Consider the following 19,789-nt stretch of genomic DNA (forward strand, 5'->3'; position numbering starts at 1 on the left):
CGCACACTGTCTTGACATTTTCAGTGAGTCATCTTCTATGACCCCAAGATCTCTCTCTTGGTCAGTCTCTGCTTGGTGTTGGGGGTGCGGCCTAATATGCTAATGAGGTTCTGCTGGGCTTTTTCTAACAACATGTTACGTCATTTCTGCTTTTCAATCTTATAACTAACTGAAAAGCTCATAAAATGTAAGAAGTCACAATAGTCATCATACAAACAGGACTTCTCTCAGGGTTGAAGATAATGACAGCATTAACAAAGCACTAGTGATTCTTTGTCCTTGTGGAGGAATGATTAAAAGTACAAGACACACAATTCCCCAATCTATATTCCTTCAACTGATTTCTTTTATATCAATAATTTTTTGTAAAACCCAGATGATGGGCAACACAGGAAGAGGGTTCGTGGAAAAAAATAACCTGAAGGAGATAGAAAATCATGAGCTGTTCTGAGCCTCTGCTGCTCAGCAATAGGTTCCAGGATCTCCCCACAGTAATTTAGTCTGAACCACTGGAACAAGGGCTACTTCCCCAGCCTCTGTGAAGCTTGAAGAAAGTTTCTCAGGATCCTGTGGATAAGAAGCCTGGAGATTCTGCTCCCCAGTATAGGGAGAGGAAAGTGGTGGTGATTATAGACTCCTTGCTCAGAAGGGTGGAGCCCAAAGTGTGCCGACCGGACTTGTCATCCCAAGAGGTCTGCTGTCTGCCGGGTGCACGCATCCAGGATGTGATAGAAAGGATTGGAAGACTTATCAAGCCCACAGATTACTATCCTTTCTTGCTGATCCACGTGGGAACGAATGATACTGCCCATCATAGCCCTGAACTTATTAGAAAAGACTATGTGGCTCTAGGTCAGAAGGTGAAGGAGCTGGAAGCACAGGTTATATTCTCGTCAGTTCTTCCTGTTGAAGGCCATGGCTTAGGACGAGAAAGAAGAATACTTCAAATAAAGGACTGGCTACATCGATGGTGTCATCAGGAAAGATTCAGATTTCTGGACCATAGCTTATGCTTTTGAGATGGTGGTCTTCTATCGGAAGATGGTTTGCACCTTATGGCAGTAGGAAAAGGGGTATTTGTAGGCTTCCCAACCCTCCCGCCCTGGCGGGGGACCCCAGTATTTCCACCCTCTTCCCCCGCTCCCCAAAAAACCGAAAGCGGGGGGAGGGGGGGAAATGGCGCCGGGGAGCATGGCGAGCCGCCCAATCCTGGAGCCGGCGAGGCCGCTGTGCCATGCCACTGCCGCCCCCTCCCCGCCCACCGCAGCTGCTCCTCCGAGATGGGCCCAGGCTGAGCCCATCTCGGAGGAGCAGCCAAGAGCAGTGCAGGCAAAACCAGAGAAGAGGAGGGCGAGGCAGGCCAGGAGCATGGCGAGCCACAAATCTGGGCCCTTCTATACCTGGAAAAGTTTTAGAACAAATAGTCACGCAGTCCTGGAACATTTAGAAAGGATGGCTGTGATTACTAAGAGCCAGCATGGGTTTCTCAAGAACAAGTCATGTCATACTAACCTGATCTCTTTTTTTGAGAAAGTGATTACCTTGCTGGATTGGGGGAATGCTGTAGACATCGTTTATCTTAATTTCAGTAAGGCTTTTGATAAGGTTCCACATACTATCGTTGACAAGTTGGTAAAATGTGGTTTGGATCCTGTTACTATTAGGTGGATCTATAACTGGTTGACAGATCGCACCCAGAGTCCTTGTGAATGGTTCCTCATCCTCTTGGAGAGGAGTGACAAGTGGAGTGCCTCAAGGATCTGTCCTGGGACCTGTTTTGTTCAACATTTTTATAAATGATTTGGATGAAGGAATAGAGGGAATGCTTATTAAATTTGCAGATGATACTATATTGGGAGGGGTTGCAAACACAGAAGATGACAGAAACAGGATATAGGATGGGGGAGACTTGTCTTAGCAGTAGTATGTGCGAAAAGGATCTAAGTGTCTTAGTGGATCATATGCTGAACATGAGTCAACAGTCTGATGTGGTGGCTAAAGAGGCAAATGCCATTTTGGGCTGTATCAACAGAAGTATAGTGTCCAGATCACATGAAGTAATGGTATCACTTTACTCTGCTTTGGTAGGACCTCACCTGGAGTATTGAGTTCAGTTTTGGGCACCACATTTTAAGGATATAGACAAGCTGGAACGGGTTCAGAGGAGGGTGACAAAGATGGTGAGGGGTCTGGAGACCAAGTCCTATGAAGAAAGGTTGAAGGAGCTGGGCATGTTTAGCCTGGAGATGGCTGAGAGGTGATATGATCACCATCTTCAAGTACTTGAAGGGCTGTCATATAGAGGATGGTGTAGAATTGTTTTCTGTAGCCCCAGAAGGTAGGACCAGAACCAATGGGTTGGAATTAAATCATTAGAAAGAACTTCCTGACCGTTAGAGCAGTTCCTCAGTGGAACAGGTTTCCTCAGGAGGTGGTGGGCTCTCCTTCCTTGGAAGGTTTTTAAACAGAGGTTAGATGGCCATCTGAGAGCAATGAAGATCCTGTGAATTTAGGGGGAGGTTTTTGTGAGTTTCCTGCATTGTGCAGGGGGTTGGACTAGATGACCTTGGAGGTCCCTTCCAACTCTATGATTCTCTAAATCCAACTCTAAATCCAGTGAAGACAGAGGTCCTTTGCTTGGGTCGTCGGGGTCCGGGGAGGGAAATCCCCTTCCAGCTTTTGAGGGTGCGCCGCTGATGGCGGCGGACAGGGTCAAAAGCCTGGGGGTACTATTGGAGCCCTCCTTAACGATGGAGGCTCAGATAGCGGCCACTGCCAAGTCCGCTTTTTTTCATCTTAGGCGGGCAAGGCAGTTGGCCCCCTTCCTGGAGCGCGACAATCTAGCAACAGTGATCCACGCCACGGTCACCTCGAGGTTGGACTACTGCAATGCTCTCTACATGGGGCTGCCTTTGTGCCGAACCCGAAAGCTACAGCTAGTGCAGAATGCCGCGGCCCGGCTGTTGTTAGGACTCCCAAGAAGGGAGCACATCCGGCCAGGGCTCTGGGATCTGCACTGGCTGCCAATAGCTTACCGAGTCCGGTACAAGGTGCTGGTTATTACCTTTAAAGCCCTATATGGCCTAGGACCTGCCTACCTGAAGGACCGTCTCTCCCCACATGTGCCCCAGAGAGTACTGAGATCGGGAACTCGAAATCTCCTAGTTATCCCCAGGCCAAAAGTAGCCCGATTAAAATCTACCAGGGACCGGGCCTTTTCTGTTGCGGCCCCCTCCTGGTGGAACCAGCTGCCGGAGGAGGTGAGGGCCCTGCGGGACCTTGCCCAGTTCCACAGGGCCTGTAAGACAACCCTCTTCCGGCTGGCCTATGACTAGCTGGTACAGGAAACCAGGTGTAGTTATATTAGAGGTCGCTGTCCCTAATGTTTTAAATGGTTTAAATGTCTTACAATTTTAAATATTTTATAATTTTAAATGTATTAATTAATTTTAACTGTTTTGTGCTTAAATGTTACTATGTGAAATCTTGTGCTGTGAGCCACCCTGAGCCACTTGTTGGGAAGGGCGGGAAATAAATAAATAAATAAATAAATAAATAAATAAATAAATAAATAAATAAATAAATAAATAAATGATTCTATGAACTTTCATTCATGTCAGTGAAGTGTTTAATGACATGCCAACTAGAACTGCTAAAAAGGAATAGAGATTGAGCATCAGGAAGTCTGCCACAGTAACAAACTGCTACCTTTGCCATCTGAAACTTCTATTCCTCACATCAATGCCAAGAGTCTGGTTATTAAGGGATCAGTCCTGGTCAGTGTACTGTTTTAAACAGACATAACTGCAAAGTCAACCCTACTGCCTGCTCAGAGTTAGGTGACAGGACTAACCAATCTACAATGCAATTGCAGAGTATGCCCTCCATTTTCTCCAGACAAACTGATCTCTGTCATCTGGAAATCATTTGACATTCCAGGAGATCCCCAAGCCCCATCTGGAGGCTGGCAACCCTAGGGAATGTAGACTACAACTTTTGTATTAACCAAAACATTGCAACACAGTGAATGCTAAGCAATTGAATTCCCCAGACCTCTACATCAAGATAGCTTTTAAGTACAAAGGGAAGGAAGGGGGACATATTTTAGTGCACTTTGGAAGAGATCCAAGTTTGCCAATTGTAGCTTACTTAAAATGGAAACCAGCAGGTATTGAAGATTTAAATTCGACTACATGGCAATCAGTGTAAGCCAGATTTCAGGAAGTCCCAGAGGCTCCCAAGAATAGGATGAAACAGCAAAAACAGTGTCAACTTTAAAAAATGTAAAAGCTAGCTGTTTGTGAGAACCCACTACATCCTATAATACAGGGGTGGCCAACTATAGCTCTCCAGATGTTTTTTGCCTACAATTCCCATCAGCCCCAGCCAGCATGGCCAATGGCTGGGGCTGATGGAGTTGTAGGCAAAAAACATCTGGAAAGCTATAGTTGGCCACCCCTGCTATAATATAATGGAGAGAGACAGGTGATCATAGATTGTATGAGAATATCTGGGAGAAATTACAGCAAAAATTTCAACAATACTTACTTTCCAAGTTCACACTCTACTTCAGGCAGTGTTCTTGGCAGAGGTTTCTTAGCAGTTAGTCTCAGTGCATACCAAAACTCTCCTGTCTTCTCTGACACAAATATAACACTAAAATGAAAATATAAACAATATTCAGCTAAGAGAACTTCGTATATTTTGCAGTAACAATGGATATTGTGCAGTAGTGTGAAGGCCAAAAAAGCAAGACAATAATGGAGATCAACAAATTTCATTGCACAATCAGCACTACTGATTTCCTTATATCCAGTTACAAGTGGAGTTTTACAGGTTGCACTGCTCTGATAATACCTGTACAAGATTTAAATTAACTTCAGAGTGACATTCACAGAAGCCATATTCATAAAAATAAAGAACCAAACTCAATTTAGTGATTTATTACTTCACTTGAAAATGTCTGTAATTTTAAGTACATAGTATTACAATACGTAATATCTGGGTTCTGCAAAAGGAGTTTCATATTGTGTAGATCCAAATACTTACTGATACCTCTTCTACAAGTTTTCATCTGAATATACTTAGATAATTAGCACAGTCCCTTTTTTGTTTTGGTAGAAATTTTTAAATGCTGCAGTTAGAATACAAAAGATTTACAAAAACCCGGTAGAAATTTCAATGCTTATAATTTGAAAAGCTGTAACAACTGATTTATCATCTCTCTATAGTTTCAAAAACACTTTACAATGCACCACTAGAGCCTGCTGTTCAATAAAAGGTAAATAATAAAGCCTTTTTAGGCTTACAGCATACCTTGATAACAGTAATTGCAGCTTAGAAACAATGGAAAGACATAGCACTAACTATTTTATTTGCTATTTTAATAGAAGGAAAAACTGAATTATATGTTTGATAGACAGTAAACAGTTACTGGTGTAACCTGGTCCGAGAACCTTACGTGACAGGGGATTCTTCAGTCCAGAGAGTCTCAGATTTCATTATCAGCCTAAGGAAATGGTTTCTTTGCCTTCTACATCCACTCATGACTTATGTTCATAATGATAAGCAGAAACCCTTTTGGGGGGTTATCAGCATCAAGTCTCTGGACTCAACCCTTTTGGTCCTGCTTGTTCTAAGGTAACAATCTCTGAGGAACCCAGGACGGTTTAATATAAGTACAAGCTGTCTTTGTTACTGTTCCTGAGGCCCTGGCGTGATTGCTATTTTAGGGTTGCCAGCTTCCAAGTGGTAACCAATTACACAAAAGTAGACAGTGGTCAGATTACTGACAAAAATTATTTTCCAATATAATTTGTAAATATAATTAGAAATGTTCAAAATCCATAAAAAGATCATACAAAAGTTCAAGCCAATGATATGTAATCAATTCCTGTTTGTTGATATAATAAAATTATCCAGTCCAATAAAGTGCTTGTGTTGAATTTCTTCTTAAATATATAATCGGTGTAGAATCCAGAATCTTATATGAGCACTCCGAAATTGCCTTCTACATCGATTGCTATATGGTCGGCGCATTTCAGTTAGACCTTCCTTATGGAGGATTGAAAAATTGATCAAAAATTTTATAAGTTCCAAACCACTCCAATTTCTGTGCTTGTTGTGAGATGTTAATGTACTTCCACAAGGAAGATCTAACTGAGAGACGCTGACCTGCTAGCAAGTGATGTAGGAGGCAGTTTCAAATCCAAGTATAGGAAAAGGATACAATTACAAACAAATGGGGTTCAGATGCAAGAATTCTGTTTCTTGTCTTTTCCCCAAAAAACATTTTGCAGATTTTTGTTCATCTCAGTCTTGAAAGTTATTTTGCCCACCTATATGATCTCTGCTACTGATTTTGTTATTGTATTTGAAGGTTTTTCCTGGTTTGTTCTCCTGGGACTGAGTTGTTTATAAAGTATTGGTTTTAATGTACATATTTAACTATTTCATTTTTGCAGTTGTTTATATTAACTGTTTATTCTCCCCATCCCTCACAGAAGCCATGGTGGTGGCAGCAGCTCTCACAGTGGATCTTCCAAATACAGAGATCAATTCCCCCTTAGGGTTGTCAGCTCCAAATTCCTGGAGATTTGGGAGTAGAGACTTGGGATAGTGAGGTTTGGGGAGGGAAGCAACCTCAGCAGGGTATAATGCCCTAGACTTCACCCTCCAAAATAGCCATTTTCTCCAGTGGAATGATTCTCTGACAACTGGAGAGGAGCTGTAATTCTGGATGATCTCCAGCTCTCACCTGCAGGTTGGCAGTGCTGGTTACCATGAAGAAAATGGTTGTTTTGGAAGGTGGAATCTATGGTACTATACCTATCTGAGGCCCCTCCCATCCTCAAACTGAAAACTTCCCGAGTGTTACCCTTCAAATCTCCAGGAATTTCCAAATTTGGAGTTGGCAATCCTGTCTCCGTCTCACCCTGCAGCCAACCTACCTCTATCTGTCCCCCTATCTTCAGCTTTCCTTCTCCTCCCTCTGCCCGGAGCCTCTACCTAGGAAAACTAGTCTTTCTCCACAGTGGAGACCAAAGCAGCTTACATAATTCTCCTCTCCTTGTTATCTCTACATCAACCCTGTGAGGTAGGTTAGGCTGAAAGTATGTGACTGGTCCAAAATCAACCAGTCAGCTGTCACAGCAAAATGGGGATCTGAACCTAGTTCTTGCAGACCCTACTCTGAAACTCTAACTGCTACGCTACACTGGCTTTCAGAGGGTGGCTGCTGTTGAACATTAGCAGAAACCAAAAGCTCACAGACAACTGCTGCAAAAATATGTGTACATATATTCTCACATAATTTTAAAGTGCTTAAATAGAAATATAAATGTGTTATATTTATATTTAAGCACTTTAAAATTTAGTGAAAATATATATATACACATATTTTTGCATAAGTTGTTTATGAGCTTTTGGTTTTGGTTTCTGGTTTGCATGGCTTCCTCCTTGTTTGTTGAACAGTAGCAAGCAACCAGGCTAGTTAAGGCATCCAAGTCAGGTGGTACCAAGTCACCCAGAGGGTGCTGCCAGGCCTAGAGTTACCAATCCCCGGGTGGGACCTGGAAATCCCCAGATTTAAAAGTGAACTCCAGACAACAGAGATCTGCCCCCTTGGATAAAATGACTTCTTTGGAAGGTGGAATGTGTGACATTATATCTGGCTAAAGCCTTTCCACTCCCCAAACCCTGCCCTCCACCACAAAATCTTCAGGAATTTCCCAACCTGGAGCTGGCAATCCTTGTCAGGCCTGGCCTCAAGGATTCCTCCCTCAAAGGCTGAAATTGAGCTAGAAAAGGCTCTGCCCCTCCCCTTGCTTTTTACAGACAGAACTAGGCTTGGAATATTGTGGTTGCCTAGCAACAGCCATTGAAATATTCAGGTTTTTAAAAAAGCTACAGGCACTCCTTTTAAAAAAATATTATTTTCACTTTTAAAAAACTTCCCATTGCGTTGTTTTGTTTTTTAAGATTTCACCTTTTTGTGCACATCTGAGGCACTTTTCAGGTTCTCAGCTAATTACTCTCAGCATTCCACAATTAAGAAGGGTACATCTGCCCATCTCCTATTTTGAAATATTTATTTCCTACACTATGTTTCCCATCTGGAGTTAAACCCCAAACAAATGGTAACCATATAAATAAAGCTTGCTATTCCTTTTTGGTCCTTGAATCTGTTAAACATCTTCAGTAATCGGGCCTTCTCCATTGCAGCCACACTGCTGTGGAATCAACTCCCGGAGGAGGTACGGGCCCTGCGATGTTTAGACCAATTCCGCAGGGCCTGTAAGTCCTACCTCTTCAAAATAGCCTTCACCTAATACCAAGTCAAGAAAGTCTCGCTGGACATGTTTTAGCCACTGAATTTTATTAAAGACCTAAGTTATAGCACCACAATGTTAATTTTAATGTAAGTTGTTAATGATTTAATGATGATTTTATAATTGTAATTACTATGTATGGTTTTATTGTATTTTATATTCGTATGCTGTGAGCCGCCCTGAGCCTGCCCTGGCGGGGAGGGCGGGATACAAATAAAAAGTATTATTATTATTATTAACATATCCACTGGGCTGTTTCAGGTTGGGAATACAGTATGGCGGTGGTAGTCTTAACCTCTTCCCCCATTTCTTGTGCCATTGTTCTGATTTAAATCGGGCTCATGAGCACTTACTATTAAAGGAAATGGGGCCGGAGGAGGCGGCGACGCGGAAGATGGCGGACGCTTGAAGCGGCGGCTCCCGGCTCACAGTCCCTTCCCACTTCTCCCGCTCCCGTTCCCAACTATTTCCTTCACCTGGCATGGGCAAACGAACTGCAGGGAACACCAAGGCAGCCAAGAAAACTCCCGCGAAAGCCGCTCCGACGCAGCAGGTACTAAACTTTCTTCCAACGAGCCCCGGGCCCTTACCTCTCTCTGAAATGGCGTCCAGCCCTTCCCCCGGCCCCGCTCAGGAAGAGGGCTCTTTATTAACGACCCAAACATTTCAAGCGGCGATTTTACACTTGGAGGACTCAATAGGGGTCACAATAGGGGAGAAGATCAGCAAAGCTATTACCCCCTTGCAATTAGAACTTAAAAAAATTAATGAAACGCTTTCAGCAGTCACTCAAACTGCAGACTCAGCACTGGAAATGGCTACGGTGGCCCACGAGGCTGTACAAGCCCTGCAAAGCTCAGACCTATGGCTCCATGAGAAGGTGCTTTACCTGGATAACAGATTAAGGGCTGCTAACCTGAAATTTAGAGGCCTGCCAGAACAGGCGGAAGAGAACCAGGAGGTAAAAATCTTCATTGCCTCATGGCTTGCTTCAGCCCTCCACCTCCAAGATGGAGTCGCCCCTCTCATTGATTCTGCCTACCGTCTGGGGGCATTACAGCCCAAGTCAAAAGACTTTTCAAGAGACAGACTTGCCACGGTTCCAGACTCCAGGACCAGAACCCTGATTTTACAGAGAGCCCGATCTGAAGAGGGTCTACTCTACAAGGGCAAAAAGATCCTGGTTCTAGCTGATCTTTCACCAGAAACCCTGCAGCATAGGAAAGAAATGAAGCCGATTCTAAATTCACTATTTGAACACAAAATACGCTTCCGCTGGGCTTCTCCTATCCAGATACTGGTTGTTCACCAGGGCCTTCGGCTAACAGCTTCTGATTTCACCTCCGGCTGTGATCTCCTTAAACAACTAAACATTGACTCTCCATCTCTTGACTCAAGTGGGGCTACTTCATCTCGTTCAACCAACCCACCGTTTTCTTTCAAGCCAAGAAGACGACGCTGACTTCTTCATGGACGTTCAGTTCACCTCCTGTTACTTCCATCTCCTGCTACTGAACAGTTGTATTTGCACTACCCATGCCATCTTGTTCTGGTTTAAGGGAGCGGGGTTTTTCTTTCCTCTTATTATGTCACATTGTTAAGGGAACAGCCGGGATGTTCCTTCTTTTTGCTCCCTCCATATTAGATTGTATATTTCTTATATACTGAGTAAAGTTGCATTGTTTCCTGGTTGGAAACAATGAACAGTTTAGTAAGATTTATGTTGTTAATATTGTTGATTTGTTTTTTCAAGGGGAAAAGGTACCTTTTACTGGTGTCTATTTATGGCCCTTTTCAGACGGTGCTTTTTGACCAGCACTGGTACGTTCTGGTATACTCTGGCCATGACCCTCGAACTCAGTGGATCCCTTTAGCGGTGTTTGGGTTTTTGGAAATTTTTACATTTATACTGAAAAGTGGTTTGTGTTTGTTCAATTTGGTTCAGACAAATATGGTTGTTGTTGTGAACCTAGACTTTTGCAGTCAGGTCACCAATCCGGGTACTCCCACCCCAATGTTCTCTCTTTGTTTATTCTGTGTTGTGAGAACAAGGGAAATCTGGTCATTGTTACCTGTTTCTTCTACTTCTTCTCATCATTGTTATACAGAGCCCCAGTCCGGGTTCTACAGGCGTTATATGGATCCTAACAATGTTTTTTTCTACTTTAATGTATCTAAATTATGTCTGACTTAAAGTTAATTTCTCTCAACTGCAGAGGCCTTAACAACATTATTAAAGGAAATAATGCTGGGAGCTCCATTTCTGGAACTCCCACTGTCATGACTGGCTTGGAATTTAGTGAAAAGCACTGTTAGGTCAACTGAAATTGCTTCTATAAGCAACTATAACTTACCTTCCTTTTGAGCTGCCAGTACAAGCTGGAGAGTACTTTACTCCATAGCATACTGTTTCTTTTGGTTGAAGAATGAGATTTTTTTCACCACTAAGTTCAGCAACATCTATTAGAACATCTAACACCAGAATATCATTTGTGGGATTAGTTATTGGAATTTCAATAACAGTAGTATCCTAGAAATAAATTAAAAAAAAATGTGTTGGAACCAAAAACATCAAGAAAATAGTGCTTATTCAAAACAGACTCCAAGTGGTTTACATTCATATTTGTACATAAGAACATAAGAGAAGCCATATTGGATCAGTCCAACACTTAGTGTCAAACAATGGCCAAAAAACCCAGGTACCATCAGGAGGTTCATCAGTGGGGCAGGACACTAGAAGTCCTCCCACTGTTGCCCCCCAAGCACCATGAATACAGAGCATCACTGCCCCAGAGAGTTCCATCAATACCATGTGGCTAATAGCCACTGATGGATCTCTGCTCCATACGGTTATCCAATCCCCTCTTGAAGCTGTCTATGCTTGTAGCTGCCACCACCTCCTGTGGCAGTGAATTCCATGTGTTAATTACCCTTTGGGTGAAGAAGTACTTCCTTTTATTCATTCTAACCCGACTGCTCAACAATTTCGAGTGTCTATGAGTTCTTGTATTGTGAGAAAGGGGGGGGGGAGTACTTTTTCTCTATCTTCTCTATCCCATGCATAATCTTGTAAACCTCTATCATGTCATTTCTTAGTCAACATTTCTCCAAGCTAAAGAGTCTGAAGCACTTTAACCTTTCTTCACAGGAAAAGTTTTCCAACCCTTTAATCATTCTACTTGCCCTTTTCTGCACTTTTTCCAATGCTCCAATATCTTTTTTGAGGTGTTGTGACCAGAATTTGTCAGATTTATATTGAGCAGATAATGGCAATGGAGATAGTACAGCCTTAAAATTCACATAAGTAATACCTGTGAGTTTTGGAAGAATAACAATACCACACTAAAAACAACAACTGACATTTATTCTACATATTCTAAGAGAATTTGATCCAAGCAGAACTATCCTAAATGAAAGCTTCTGAGTTAAGTAATTCTGTATTTGCTTATTACAGAAGTAGGCAGAAGGTCACTCAGAAGTTATCACGCCCCCCCCCCCCCAAGCAATTTAAAGTGACTTCTCAGTGGTGCTTTAATAACTTTTGTATTCTTTTCTTTAAAGCTAACACATCAGCTTCTATACTGTTTTATAAGAAGGAGAAACAGGTGCACGCATACACACACCTTTGCTCTGGATGGGAAAACAATATCAGCAATGCAAACAACTCTTCCACTGAGCCACAACCCTATGCTAGTGATAGGCCTGAATATCTAGGTTGCCTTTTGCCTAAAATTGGTACCGCTGAAGAGTGTTCCTCTTTTCTAATCATGTTGTTCAGACAAATATGGCTGGAATTTAGAAAGGAGTTCAGGCAAGAATTCAAGAAAAAAAAGTTGGCTGTGTTTGCGCTTTGCCTAGCTCACTCACTTAACCTAATAGGCATTCTTGTTTCTTCAGTCTGTCCAGAAGCACTGCATCTATTTGGAATTGTGCAGAAAGTGGGGTTTTTTGTATCATCTACAATATGCTGGGAAATTACAGAAAAGTACTTTAAAGGGAACCAGCCTGCAAAGTCAGAGGCTGTGAGTGCCCTTTAAAAAAAAAACTTGGGTAAAGCAGCTGAAGAAAGTAAAGGTGGAGATTTTCCTCCTGAAACTTAATTCGGTGCAGGGAGCGTTTTACATTCAATAATGAATTTTAGATTTATTCTGAATCTGGTAATATGGAACAGTATTTTGAGAGAGATTAATTGGGCAAATACAGAAATCCAGAAGAGTGACATCATACTGAACAGATCAGTTTCCTTGATAGAAGGCTTGATCACTACTTTATGGTGACTGTAAAATTCTGGCTTTGAAGGCCGGCTTCAAGATGCAACAGATATCACCACTATAATATCTGTGGAGGCAGCATTACCAGAGAGGAGAAGATTCAAGAAAAAGAAGATGGCAGATGAACTTGCAAGTGACAAGTCCTGTACATTTTCAGCAGAAGAACAATTCAGGCATGAGACAAACATGGTTTTTGACAGAATACTAACAGATTTGCATATAAGAAATGAAAATAACAAAAGACTAAAAACAGATTTTTCTTTTCTTGGTGGTGAAAATTAATGAAATGAGTAGCACAGACTTAATGGTGGCTGCAGAACATCTGGCAAAAAAAATATTCAGAGGTCTTAAATACTGACAAATTTAAATGTGAACTTGAAACATTCAGAGATCAAACTCATTTAAAAAAAAATAAAAATAAAAATGAGCTGCCTAGATTTTATCATCTGTTATTTACATAACTGATTTACAGGATGCATTTCCTAATTTGTGTATAGCATTAAGAATGTACACTACTCTACCAACAACTTCAGCATCCTGTGAGAGAAGTTTTAGCAAATGAAGCTTATAAAAATCTATCTCAGGTCAGCAATGTACTAGGAGCCTTTATCAAGCCTGGCTATATTGCAGCAATGATGCAGTGTGAAGTTTTGCAGGGGAAAAAAGCAAGGAAAGTTCGCTTTTAGTTGAAGGGGAGATTATGGTTTATATTCAATATATATGTTACTACTAATGCTTAATTTTATTCAAGAAAGAAATGCTCTTACATGCTGTGTTATTTTATCTGTATTTTCTCCTAAGGACATGATGCCCTAGCAGGAGAGTTTACTTATATCTCTGCTTTGCAACTGCTATGGATTCTTTTGGGTGTCAAAAACTTGCCTTGCCTAACCAATAAATATTATCATTTTTTAGAATAAAGAATTTGAATCTATTTTCTTTATTTGGGTAGTGGGCTTCTTTTGTTGGTGTTTAAATTTCTCTCATCATAATGAGTTCCCTACCACATTTGACTTACTGCAATATTGACAGCTTGAGCTTGCAATAGCTCTTGTTTTAGGAGAGCCCACCCTTCACTTGCTCCTCCTCCTTCCAGGGTTTTGGGGGTTTTTGGCCATGGAATGACCCTCATCATGCCTCTCAGTTCCTTGAAATCTGACTTTCTAATATCTAACAGGCATGTCCAAAGCCTTTTTTGTAGCAAAAGCCCAGCAGGAACTCATTTGCATATTAGGCCACACCCCTGACATCACCATTGTTTTGCATAGAGCTTTTTAGCAGAAAAGGCCTAGCAAGACTTATTTGCATATCAGGCCACACCCCCTGACACCTAGCTAGCCGAAACTGCATTCCTGTACGTTCAGCTGAATCGAATACATTCCCAAATACCCCGATTCAACAGTACTCGGCGCCGTATACTACCAAATCAGGCTTGGCCCCATTATACAGCAGCTGAATACCGCCGAATCAGTTATTTAAAAGGTGGGAAAGGAGGTTTTGCAGCCTCAGGAAAGCTGCTTGCTTCCTTTCCTGACCTTTGAAGGCTTTTCCCACCTCTCCCATAGCCTCCCTGGGATCAGGAAGGGAGAGGGAGAGGAGTCCCTGCAGCCAATCAAAGGCACGCATTTGCAAAACAGGGATAAATGTAAAGTTTAACAGGAATACATGTAAAGTTCTGCATTTAGGTAGGAAAAATCCAATGCATAGTTATAGGATGGGGAAGACTTACCTTGGCAGTAGTCCGAGCAGAAAGGATCTAGGGGTCTTAGTGGACCATATGCTGAACATGAGTCAACAATGTGATAAAGTAGCTAAAAAGGCAAATGCAATTTTGGGCTTAAATGATTTAGAGTTGGGAAGTGAAGTGGCCAAGTTTGCGGATGACACTAAATTGTTCAGGGTGGTGAGAACCAGAGAGGATTGTGAGGAACTCCAAAGGGATCTGTTGAGGCTGGGTGAGTGGGCGTCAACGTGGCAGATGCGGTTCAATGTGGCCAAGTGCAAAGTAATGCACATTGGGGCCAAGAATCCCAGCTACAAATACAAGTTGATGGGGTGTGAACTGGCAGAGACTGACCAAGAGAGAGATCTTGGGATCGTGGTAGATAACTCACTGAAAATGTCAAGACAGTGTGCGTTTGCAATAAAAAAAGCCAACGCCATGCGGGGAATTATTAGGAAGGGAATTGAAAACAAATCAGCCAGTATCATAATGCCCCTGTATAAATCGATGGTGCGGTCTCATTTGGAGTACTGTGTGCAGTTCTGGTCACCGCACCTCAAAAAGGATATTATAGCATTGGATAAAGTCCAGAAAAGGGCAACTAGAATGATTAAAGGGCTGGAGCACTTTCCCTATGAAGAAAGGTTGAAACGCTTGGGACTCTTTAGCTTGGAGAAACGTCGACTGCGGGGTGACATGATAGAGGTTTACAAGATAATGCATGCGATGGAGAAAGTAGAGAAAGAAGTACTTTTCTCCCTTTCTCACAATACAAGAACTCGTGGGCATTCGATGAAATTGCTGAGCAGACAGGTTAAAATGGATAAAAGGGATCGCCCCTGTATTGTAAGCCTCCTCGATCACTCTCTTGAAGGGTAACAATAATAGATCTTCAAATGTTCTGAAAAATTCAATCGGTAACCCATCCGGGCCTGGGGTCTTATTACTTTTTTGAGTTTTAATTTACACAGCACAGAGTTGAAAACTTTGGCATTTGCAGATGATTTGGTATTTATTTTGGAACAACCGGTTTCCTCGATACTTCTTTTAAAATGGATAAAAGGAAGTACTTCTTCACCCAAAGGCTGATTAACATGTGGAATTCACTGCCACAGGAGGTGGTGGCGGCCACAAGTATAGCCACCTTCAAGAGGGGTTTAGATAAAAATATGGAGCACAGGTCCATCAGTGGCTATTAGCCACAGTGTGTGTATATATATAAAATTTTTTGCCACTGTGTGACACAGAGTGTTGGACTGGATGGGCCGTTGGCCTGATCCAACATGGCTTCTCTTATGTTCTTATGGGCTGTTTCAACAGAAGTAGTGTCCAGATCAAGTGAAGTAATGGTATTGTTTTGCTCTGCTCTGATAAGACCTCACCTGGAGTATTGTGTTCAGTTTTCGGCATCACATTTTAAGAAGGATATAGACAATCTGGAAAGGGTCCAGAAGAAAGATGGTAGGGAATGTGCAGCAATGCTCCCTCTAAATTGTGGAGTATTTTGAGCAAAAAATTCTTCTTTGTGAGCTAAAGTTGTGAGCGAGTGATTTGGCTACTGTATAATTAGTTTGCTCTGGGGCCATTTTTCCTGAGCCAAGACAAAAATGTGTGAGCCAGAATCTAAAAAACTGTGAGCTAGCTCACACTAACTCAACTTCGAGGGAACACTGTTCAGGAGACCAAGTATTATGAAGAAAGGTTGAAGGAAATGGGTATGTTTAGCTTGGAGAGGCAGCAACTGAGAGGTGATATGATCACCATCTTCAAGTACTAGAAGGCCTGTCATATAGCGGATGGTGCAGAACTGTTCTGTTGCCCCAGATAGGACCAGAATCAACAGGTTCAAATTAAATCAGAAGAGTTTCCAGCTCAACATTAGGAAGAACTTCCTGACAGTTAGAGTGGTTCCTCACTGGAACAGGCTTCCTCATGAGATGGTGGACTCTTTTTCCTTGGAGACTAGATGGCCATCTGACAGCAATGCTAATTCTGTGAATCAGGCAGATTGTGAGAAGGAAAGCAGGAAGGGATGCATCAGTGCTTAGTTCTCATTGCTCTTTCTTACATGCCCAAGGAAATGCTGATTTGAGGTCAGTCAGCAGTTTTTTTCCTGAAGGTTTTTGCCATCTTTTGGACATGGAGCAGGGGTCACTGGGAATATGTGGGTAGAGGTATTTGTGAATTTCCTGGATTGTGCAGGTCCCTTCCAACTCTATGATTCTATCAAAGACAGTCAGGGCCTTTCCCCAAAGAGCCACTTTGAATCAGAATGCTCAATTAGTTCAATCCTTCAGCATTAAGTATTGGCAGTGGCAACAAGATCCCACATTGTGGGACTTCACAATGCACAAAAGACAAAGTGAATGCTTGTTGGTGTCAGTCCTACCCCTGGTTCTTTAATAAACAGTCCATTTGGTTTCAAAATGGTTGTGTTTATTAAGACATTCAGGTAAGGTATAGACTCAACTGGGGGGTTGAGTCAGATCTGCCCCTAGCAGATGAACTATAGACTTTATAGTATGCAAAAGAACACAAAAGCAAGAGCATGCCCACACCGCTCTTCCCATGGTCCAGTATGTTCCCACAGTCTCTTTCCAGGTGCGAGCATCTTAGAAAACAGGGAAGCATACCATTCCTCCTGTCCAAGGCTTCTCCTGTAACTACTCCAAAATAATTACTGCGAGCAAGCTGGCCAGCCATTACTCCCCTCCAGTTCCCAGATGAAAGGAGACCAAAACATTTACAGTAAAAATAAGCAGAGCATTAATCCATGATGGCAAGGGATCTTGACAGTTGATGAGAGTCATTTGAACATATGACCATATGAAGCTGCCTTATACTGCATCAGACCATTAGTCCATCAAAGTCAGCATTGTCTAATCAGACTGGCAGCGGCTCTCCAGGGTCTCAAGCTGAGGTTTTTCATGCCCATTTGCCTGGACCTTTTTAGTTGGAGATGCCGGGGATTGAACCTGGGACCTTCTGCTTCCCAAGCAGATGCTCTTCCACTGAGCCACTGTTCCTCCCCACACTGGGCACATTCTTTGAACAAAGAACATTAATCTATCAAGGACTAGAGGGAGACAGCCAGAAATGTCTTCTCCAGACAGCTGCAAAGAAGGAATTGAGGGAAAATGGTGGCTCTTCCCTTGGTATGCTGATTTCAGTGGGAAATGTTATGTCTCATCTTGAGAGAAAGGGGTACCTTTTCAGTCAGAGCTAGAAAGTTCTTTCTCCGTGGCCAGCCTGCAAATTTGCAGTCCAAATGTGGGACTACACAGAACAATGAAGATGAACTGACAGTTATGATTATGACTTTGTGCCAGTTTTCTGTTAAAAAATTTAAAAGGGTGTTTCATGAAACCCTGGTGATTCTTACATCTTCTAATTAATAACAAATTGTTTTGATTTTGTTCTTTGCAATTATTCTCTCTAATTATTATTTCTGGCTATGACAACATGTTTAGTAACTAGTTGGTATAATTATATGTACCAATGCCACCACATGGTCTCTCCTGCCATCTATTTGGTACCTATAAAAGATCCCCAGAGGCCCTACAGCCTGTTCCTTTTTGTAGTCTAACTTACTCATTTGCGTGGGCTGCCTATGGACAAGAATTGCCTATGGTTAAGAATTGCTTTCTCTGGTTTGCATCTTATACTGTGTAGTCTCTAGGTGGCTCAATTAATGCCTTTTCATTTATGCCTTATCAATACACAAGCCAAAGCTTTTACTTCTTCTGCTTTGGATTTAACAAAGGAGCTAATGCTGAAATGTTTGTTTAGTTTTGTATTATATTTTTTAATCCAAAGAAGATATATCCAAATACAGACTTAATATGAAGATCTGCAGCTCATGTATATAGAAGCATCTTTTTTGGCATATGGGAACAGCCACACCTGTGTCTCAATATGTGCCTCAAGAAGTAGAAGCAAAGATGTTCAATACATCTCTGTATGTGAAATATATCTGTACGAAAATTCAACATAGAGACCACACTTCTCCTTTTCAAAAATTAAGCACATTCAAATGCACCCAGTTATTGTGTTTACTTTTTCATGCACCACAAGCTCACTGACTATTCATATTTCAACAACACATTTCAAAAACTGCATACTCTTTTAGACATTTTCAGAACTGCATATAAAAAGAAGGTATTATGTTTGTTTTGCCACTTTCCCTAAACAGACATACTATTTTCTTTGGCTGTCAAGTGATACTAATAGGTTACATACTAAAACAACCACCTTTTTTGTTCTAGCCGCAAATTTGACTGTTGGGCAGCCTATATAAACGCTGATTATATTTTTAAGTGCATTAATGGCTTAAACGTACAGAAATAAAACTATTACTGGAAATTTTTATTTCAAAGTACACTATTAATTAATGTATTTGTTTTGTGTTATCTAACAGAAATATGTGTTTTTGACAAAAGCAAGTCATCACTGTTGGGGGGCAGTAAGAAATCAACGCAGTGTTTTAGAGAATCGTTTTCTAACATACCTTTGAAAAATACCATCTCATTTTGCAGGAATTCTGTTTTACAAATGATGGTTTCTCAAATCCAAACAATGGAAAATTCACAATGAATTCTGAGTTGCGAATAAAACCAGATCATTTGATATCATTCTCATCAACAATTTTTCTTTATCAGATTGTCCACTCTTTTTTGAAGAAACACCCTCAGTACTGATGTCTCTGCAGTTTACTCTAATAAGGCCTTTACTTCAAGTGAGTCTCCTGTGCCTGAGACTATCTTCACACTACAAAATTTTCTATAATTCGGCAAACCATTAAGAGCAGAAACACTGCAAGAACAGCTATAAGTGGAGAACATTAAGAGCTAACAGATTGTGTATAAAATATGTGTCTTTCTATTTTTGTGCTTTAACAAATTAACGTGGCCCCCACCTGCAGATAGCTAAATCCATGGAGTGGGATCACATGGAGGCTAAACAGATTTTTGCAGAAAATTTTGCAGATTTTTGCAGAAAATCTGAAAGCAACATTTCAGAATATATAGGGGGTTTAAATCCCCCCAACTGCATTGTCTGCACACATACAGGCTACGCTCTTACCAATTTGGTGTAGTGGTTAAGAGCGGTAGACTCTAATCTGGAGAACCGAGTTGGATTCCCCATTCTTCCACATAAAGCCAGCTTGGTGACTTTTGGTCAGTCACAGCACTCTGAGAGCTCTCTCAGCCTCACCTACCTCACAGGGTATCTGTTCTGGGGAGAGGGAGGGAAAGTGATTGTAAGCCATCCCAAGACTCCTTTGGGTAGTGAAGGGTGGGGTATAAAACCAACTCTTCTTCTACCTGCTCAGAATGGAGCCACCACAGCCCAGAAGGCTGGCAACCACACCAGCCCACCTGTGGTAGCTGAGGATACCTGGGAGTCTAGGCCCAACTGCAATTGTGGACAAAGGAGACCCGATAGATGTTGTTTACCTTGACTTC

At 41.8% G+C, this 19,789-nt stretch overlaps 1 protein-coding gene across 1 annotated transcript in view; it reads right to left on the minus strand.

Moving 5' to 3' along the window:
- CFAP47 (cilia and flagella associated protein 47) overlaps positions 1-19,789 on the minus strand; it is a 536,960-nt gene that overhangs the window by 170,514 nt on the left and 346,657 nt on the right. Inside the window, exons 52-53 of the mRNA XM_060234105.1 lie at positions 10,685-10,860; positions 4,549-4,656 (exon numbers count right to left, since the gene is read on the minus strand). Coding sequence (XP_060090088.1) covers positions 4,549-4,656; positions 10,685-10,860 — 284 coding nt within the window. The remainder of the gene's footprint in view (positions 1-4,548; positions 4,657-10,684; positions 10,861-19,789) is intronic.

The sequence above is a fragment of the Heteronotia binoei genome, chromosome 3 (assembly GCF_032191835.1).
Source record: "Heteronotia binoei isolate CCM8104 ecotype False Entrance Well chromosome 3, APGP_CSIRO_Hbin_v1, whole genome shotgun sequence".
Classification (NCBI taxonomy): Eukaryota; Metazoa; Chordata; class Lepidosauria; order Squamata; family Gekkonidae; genus Heteronotia; species Heteronotia binoei.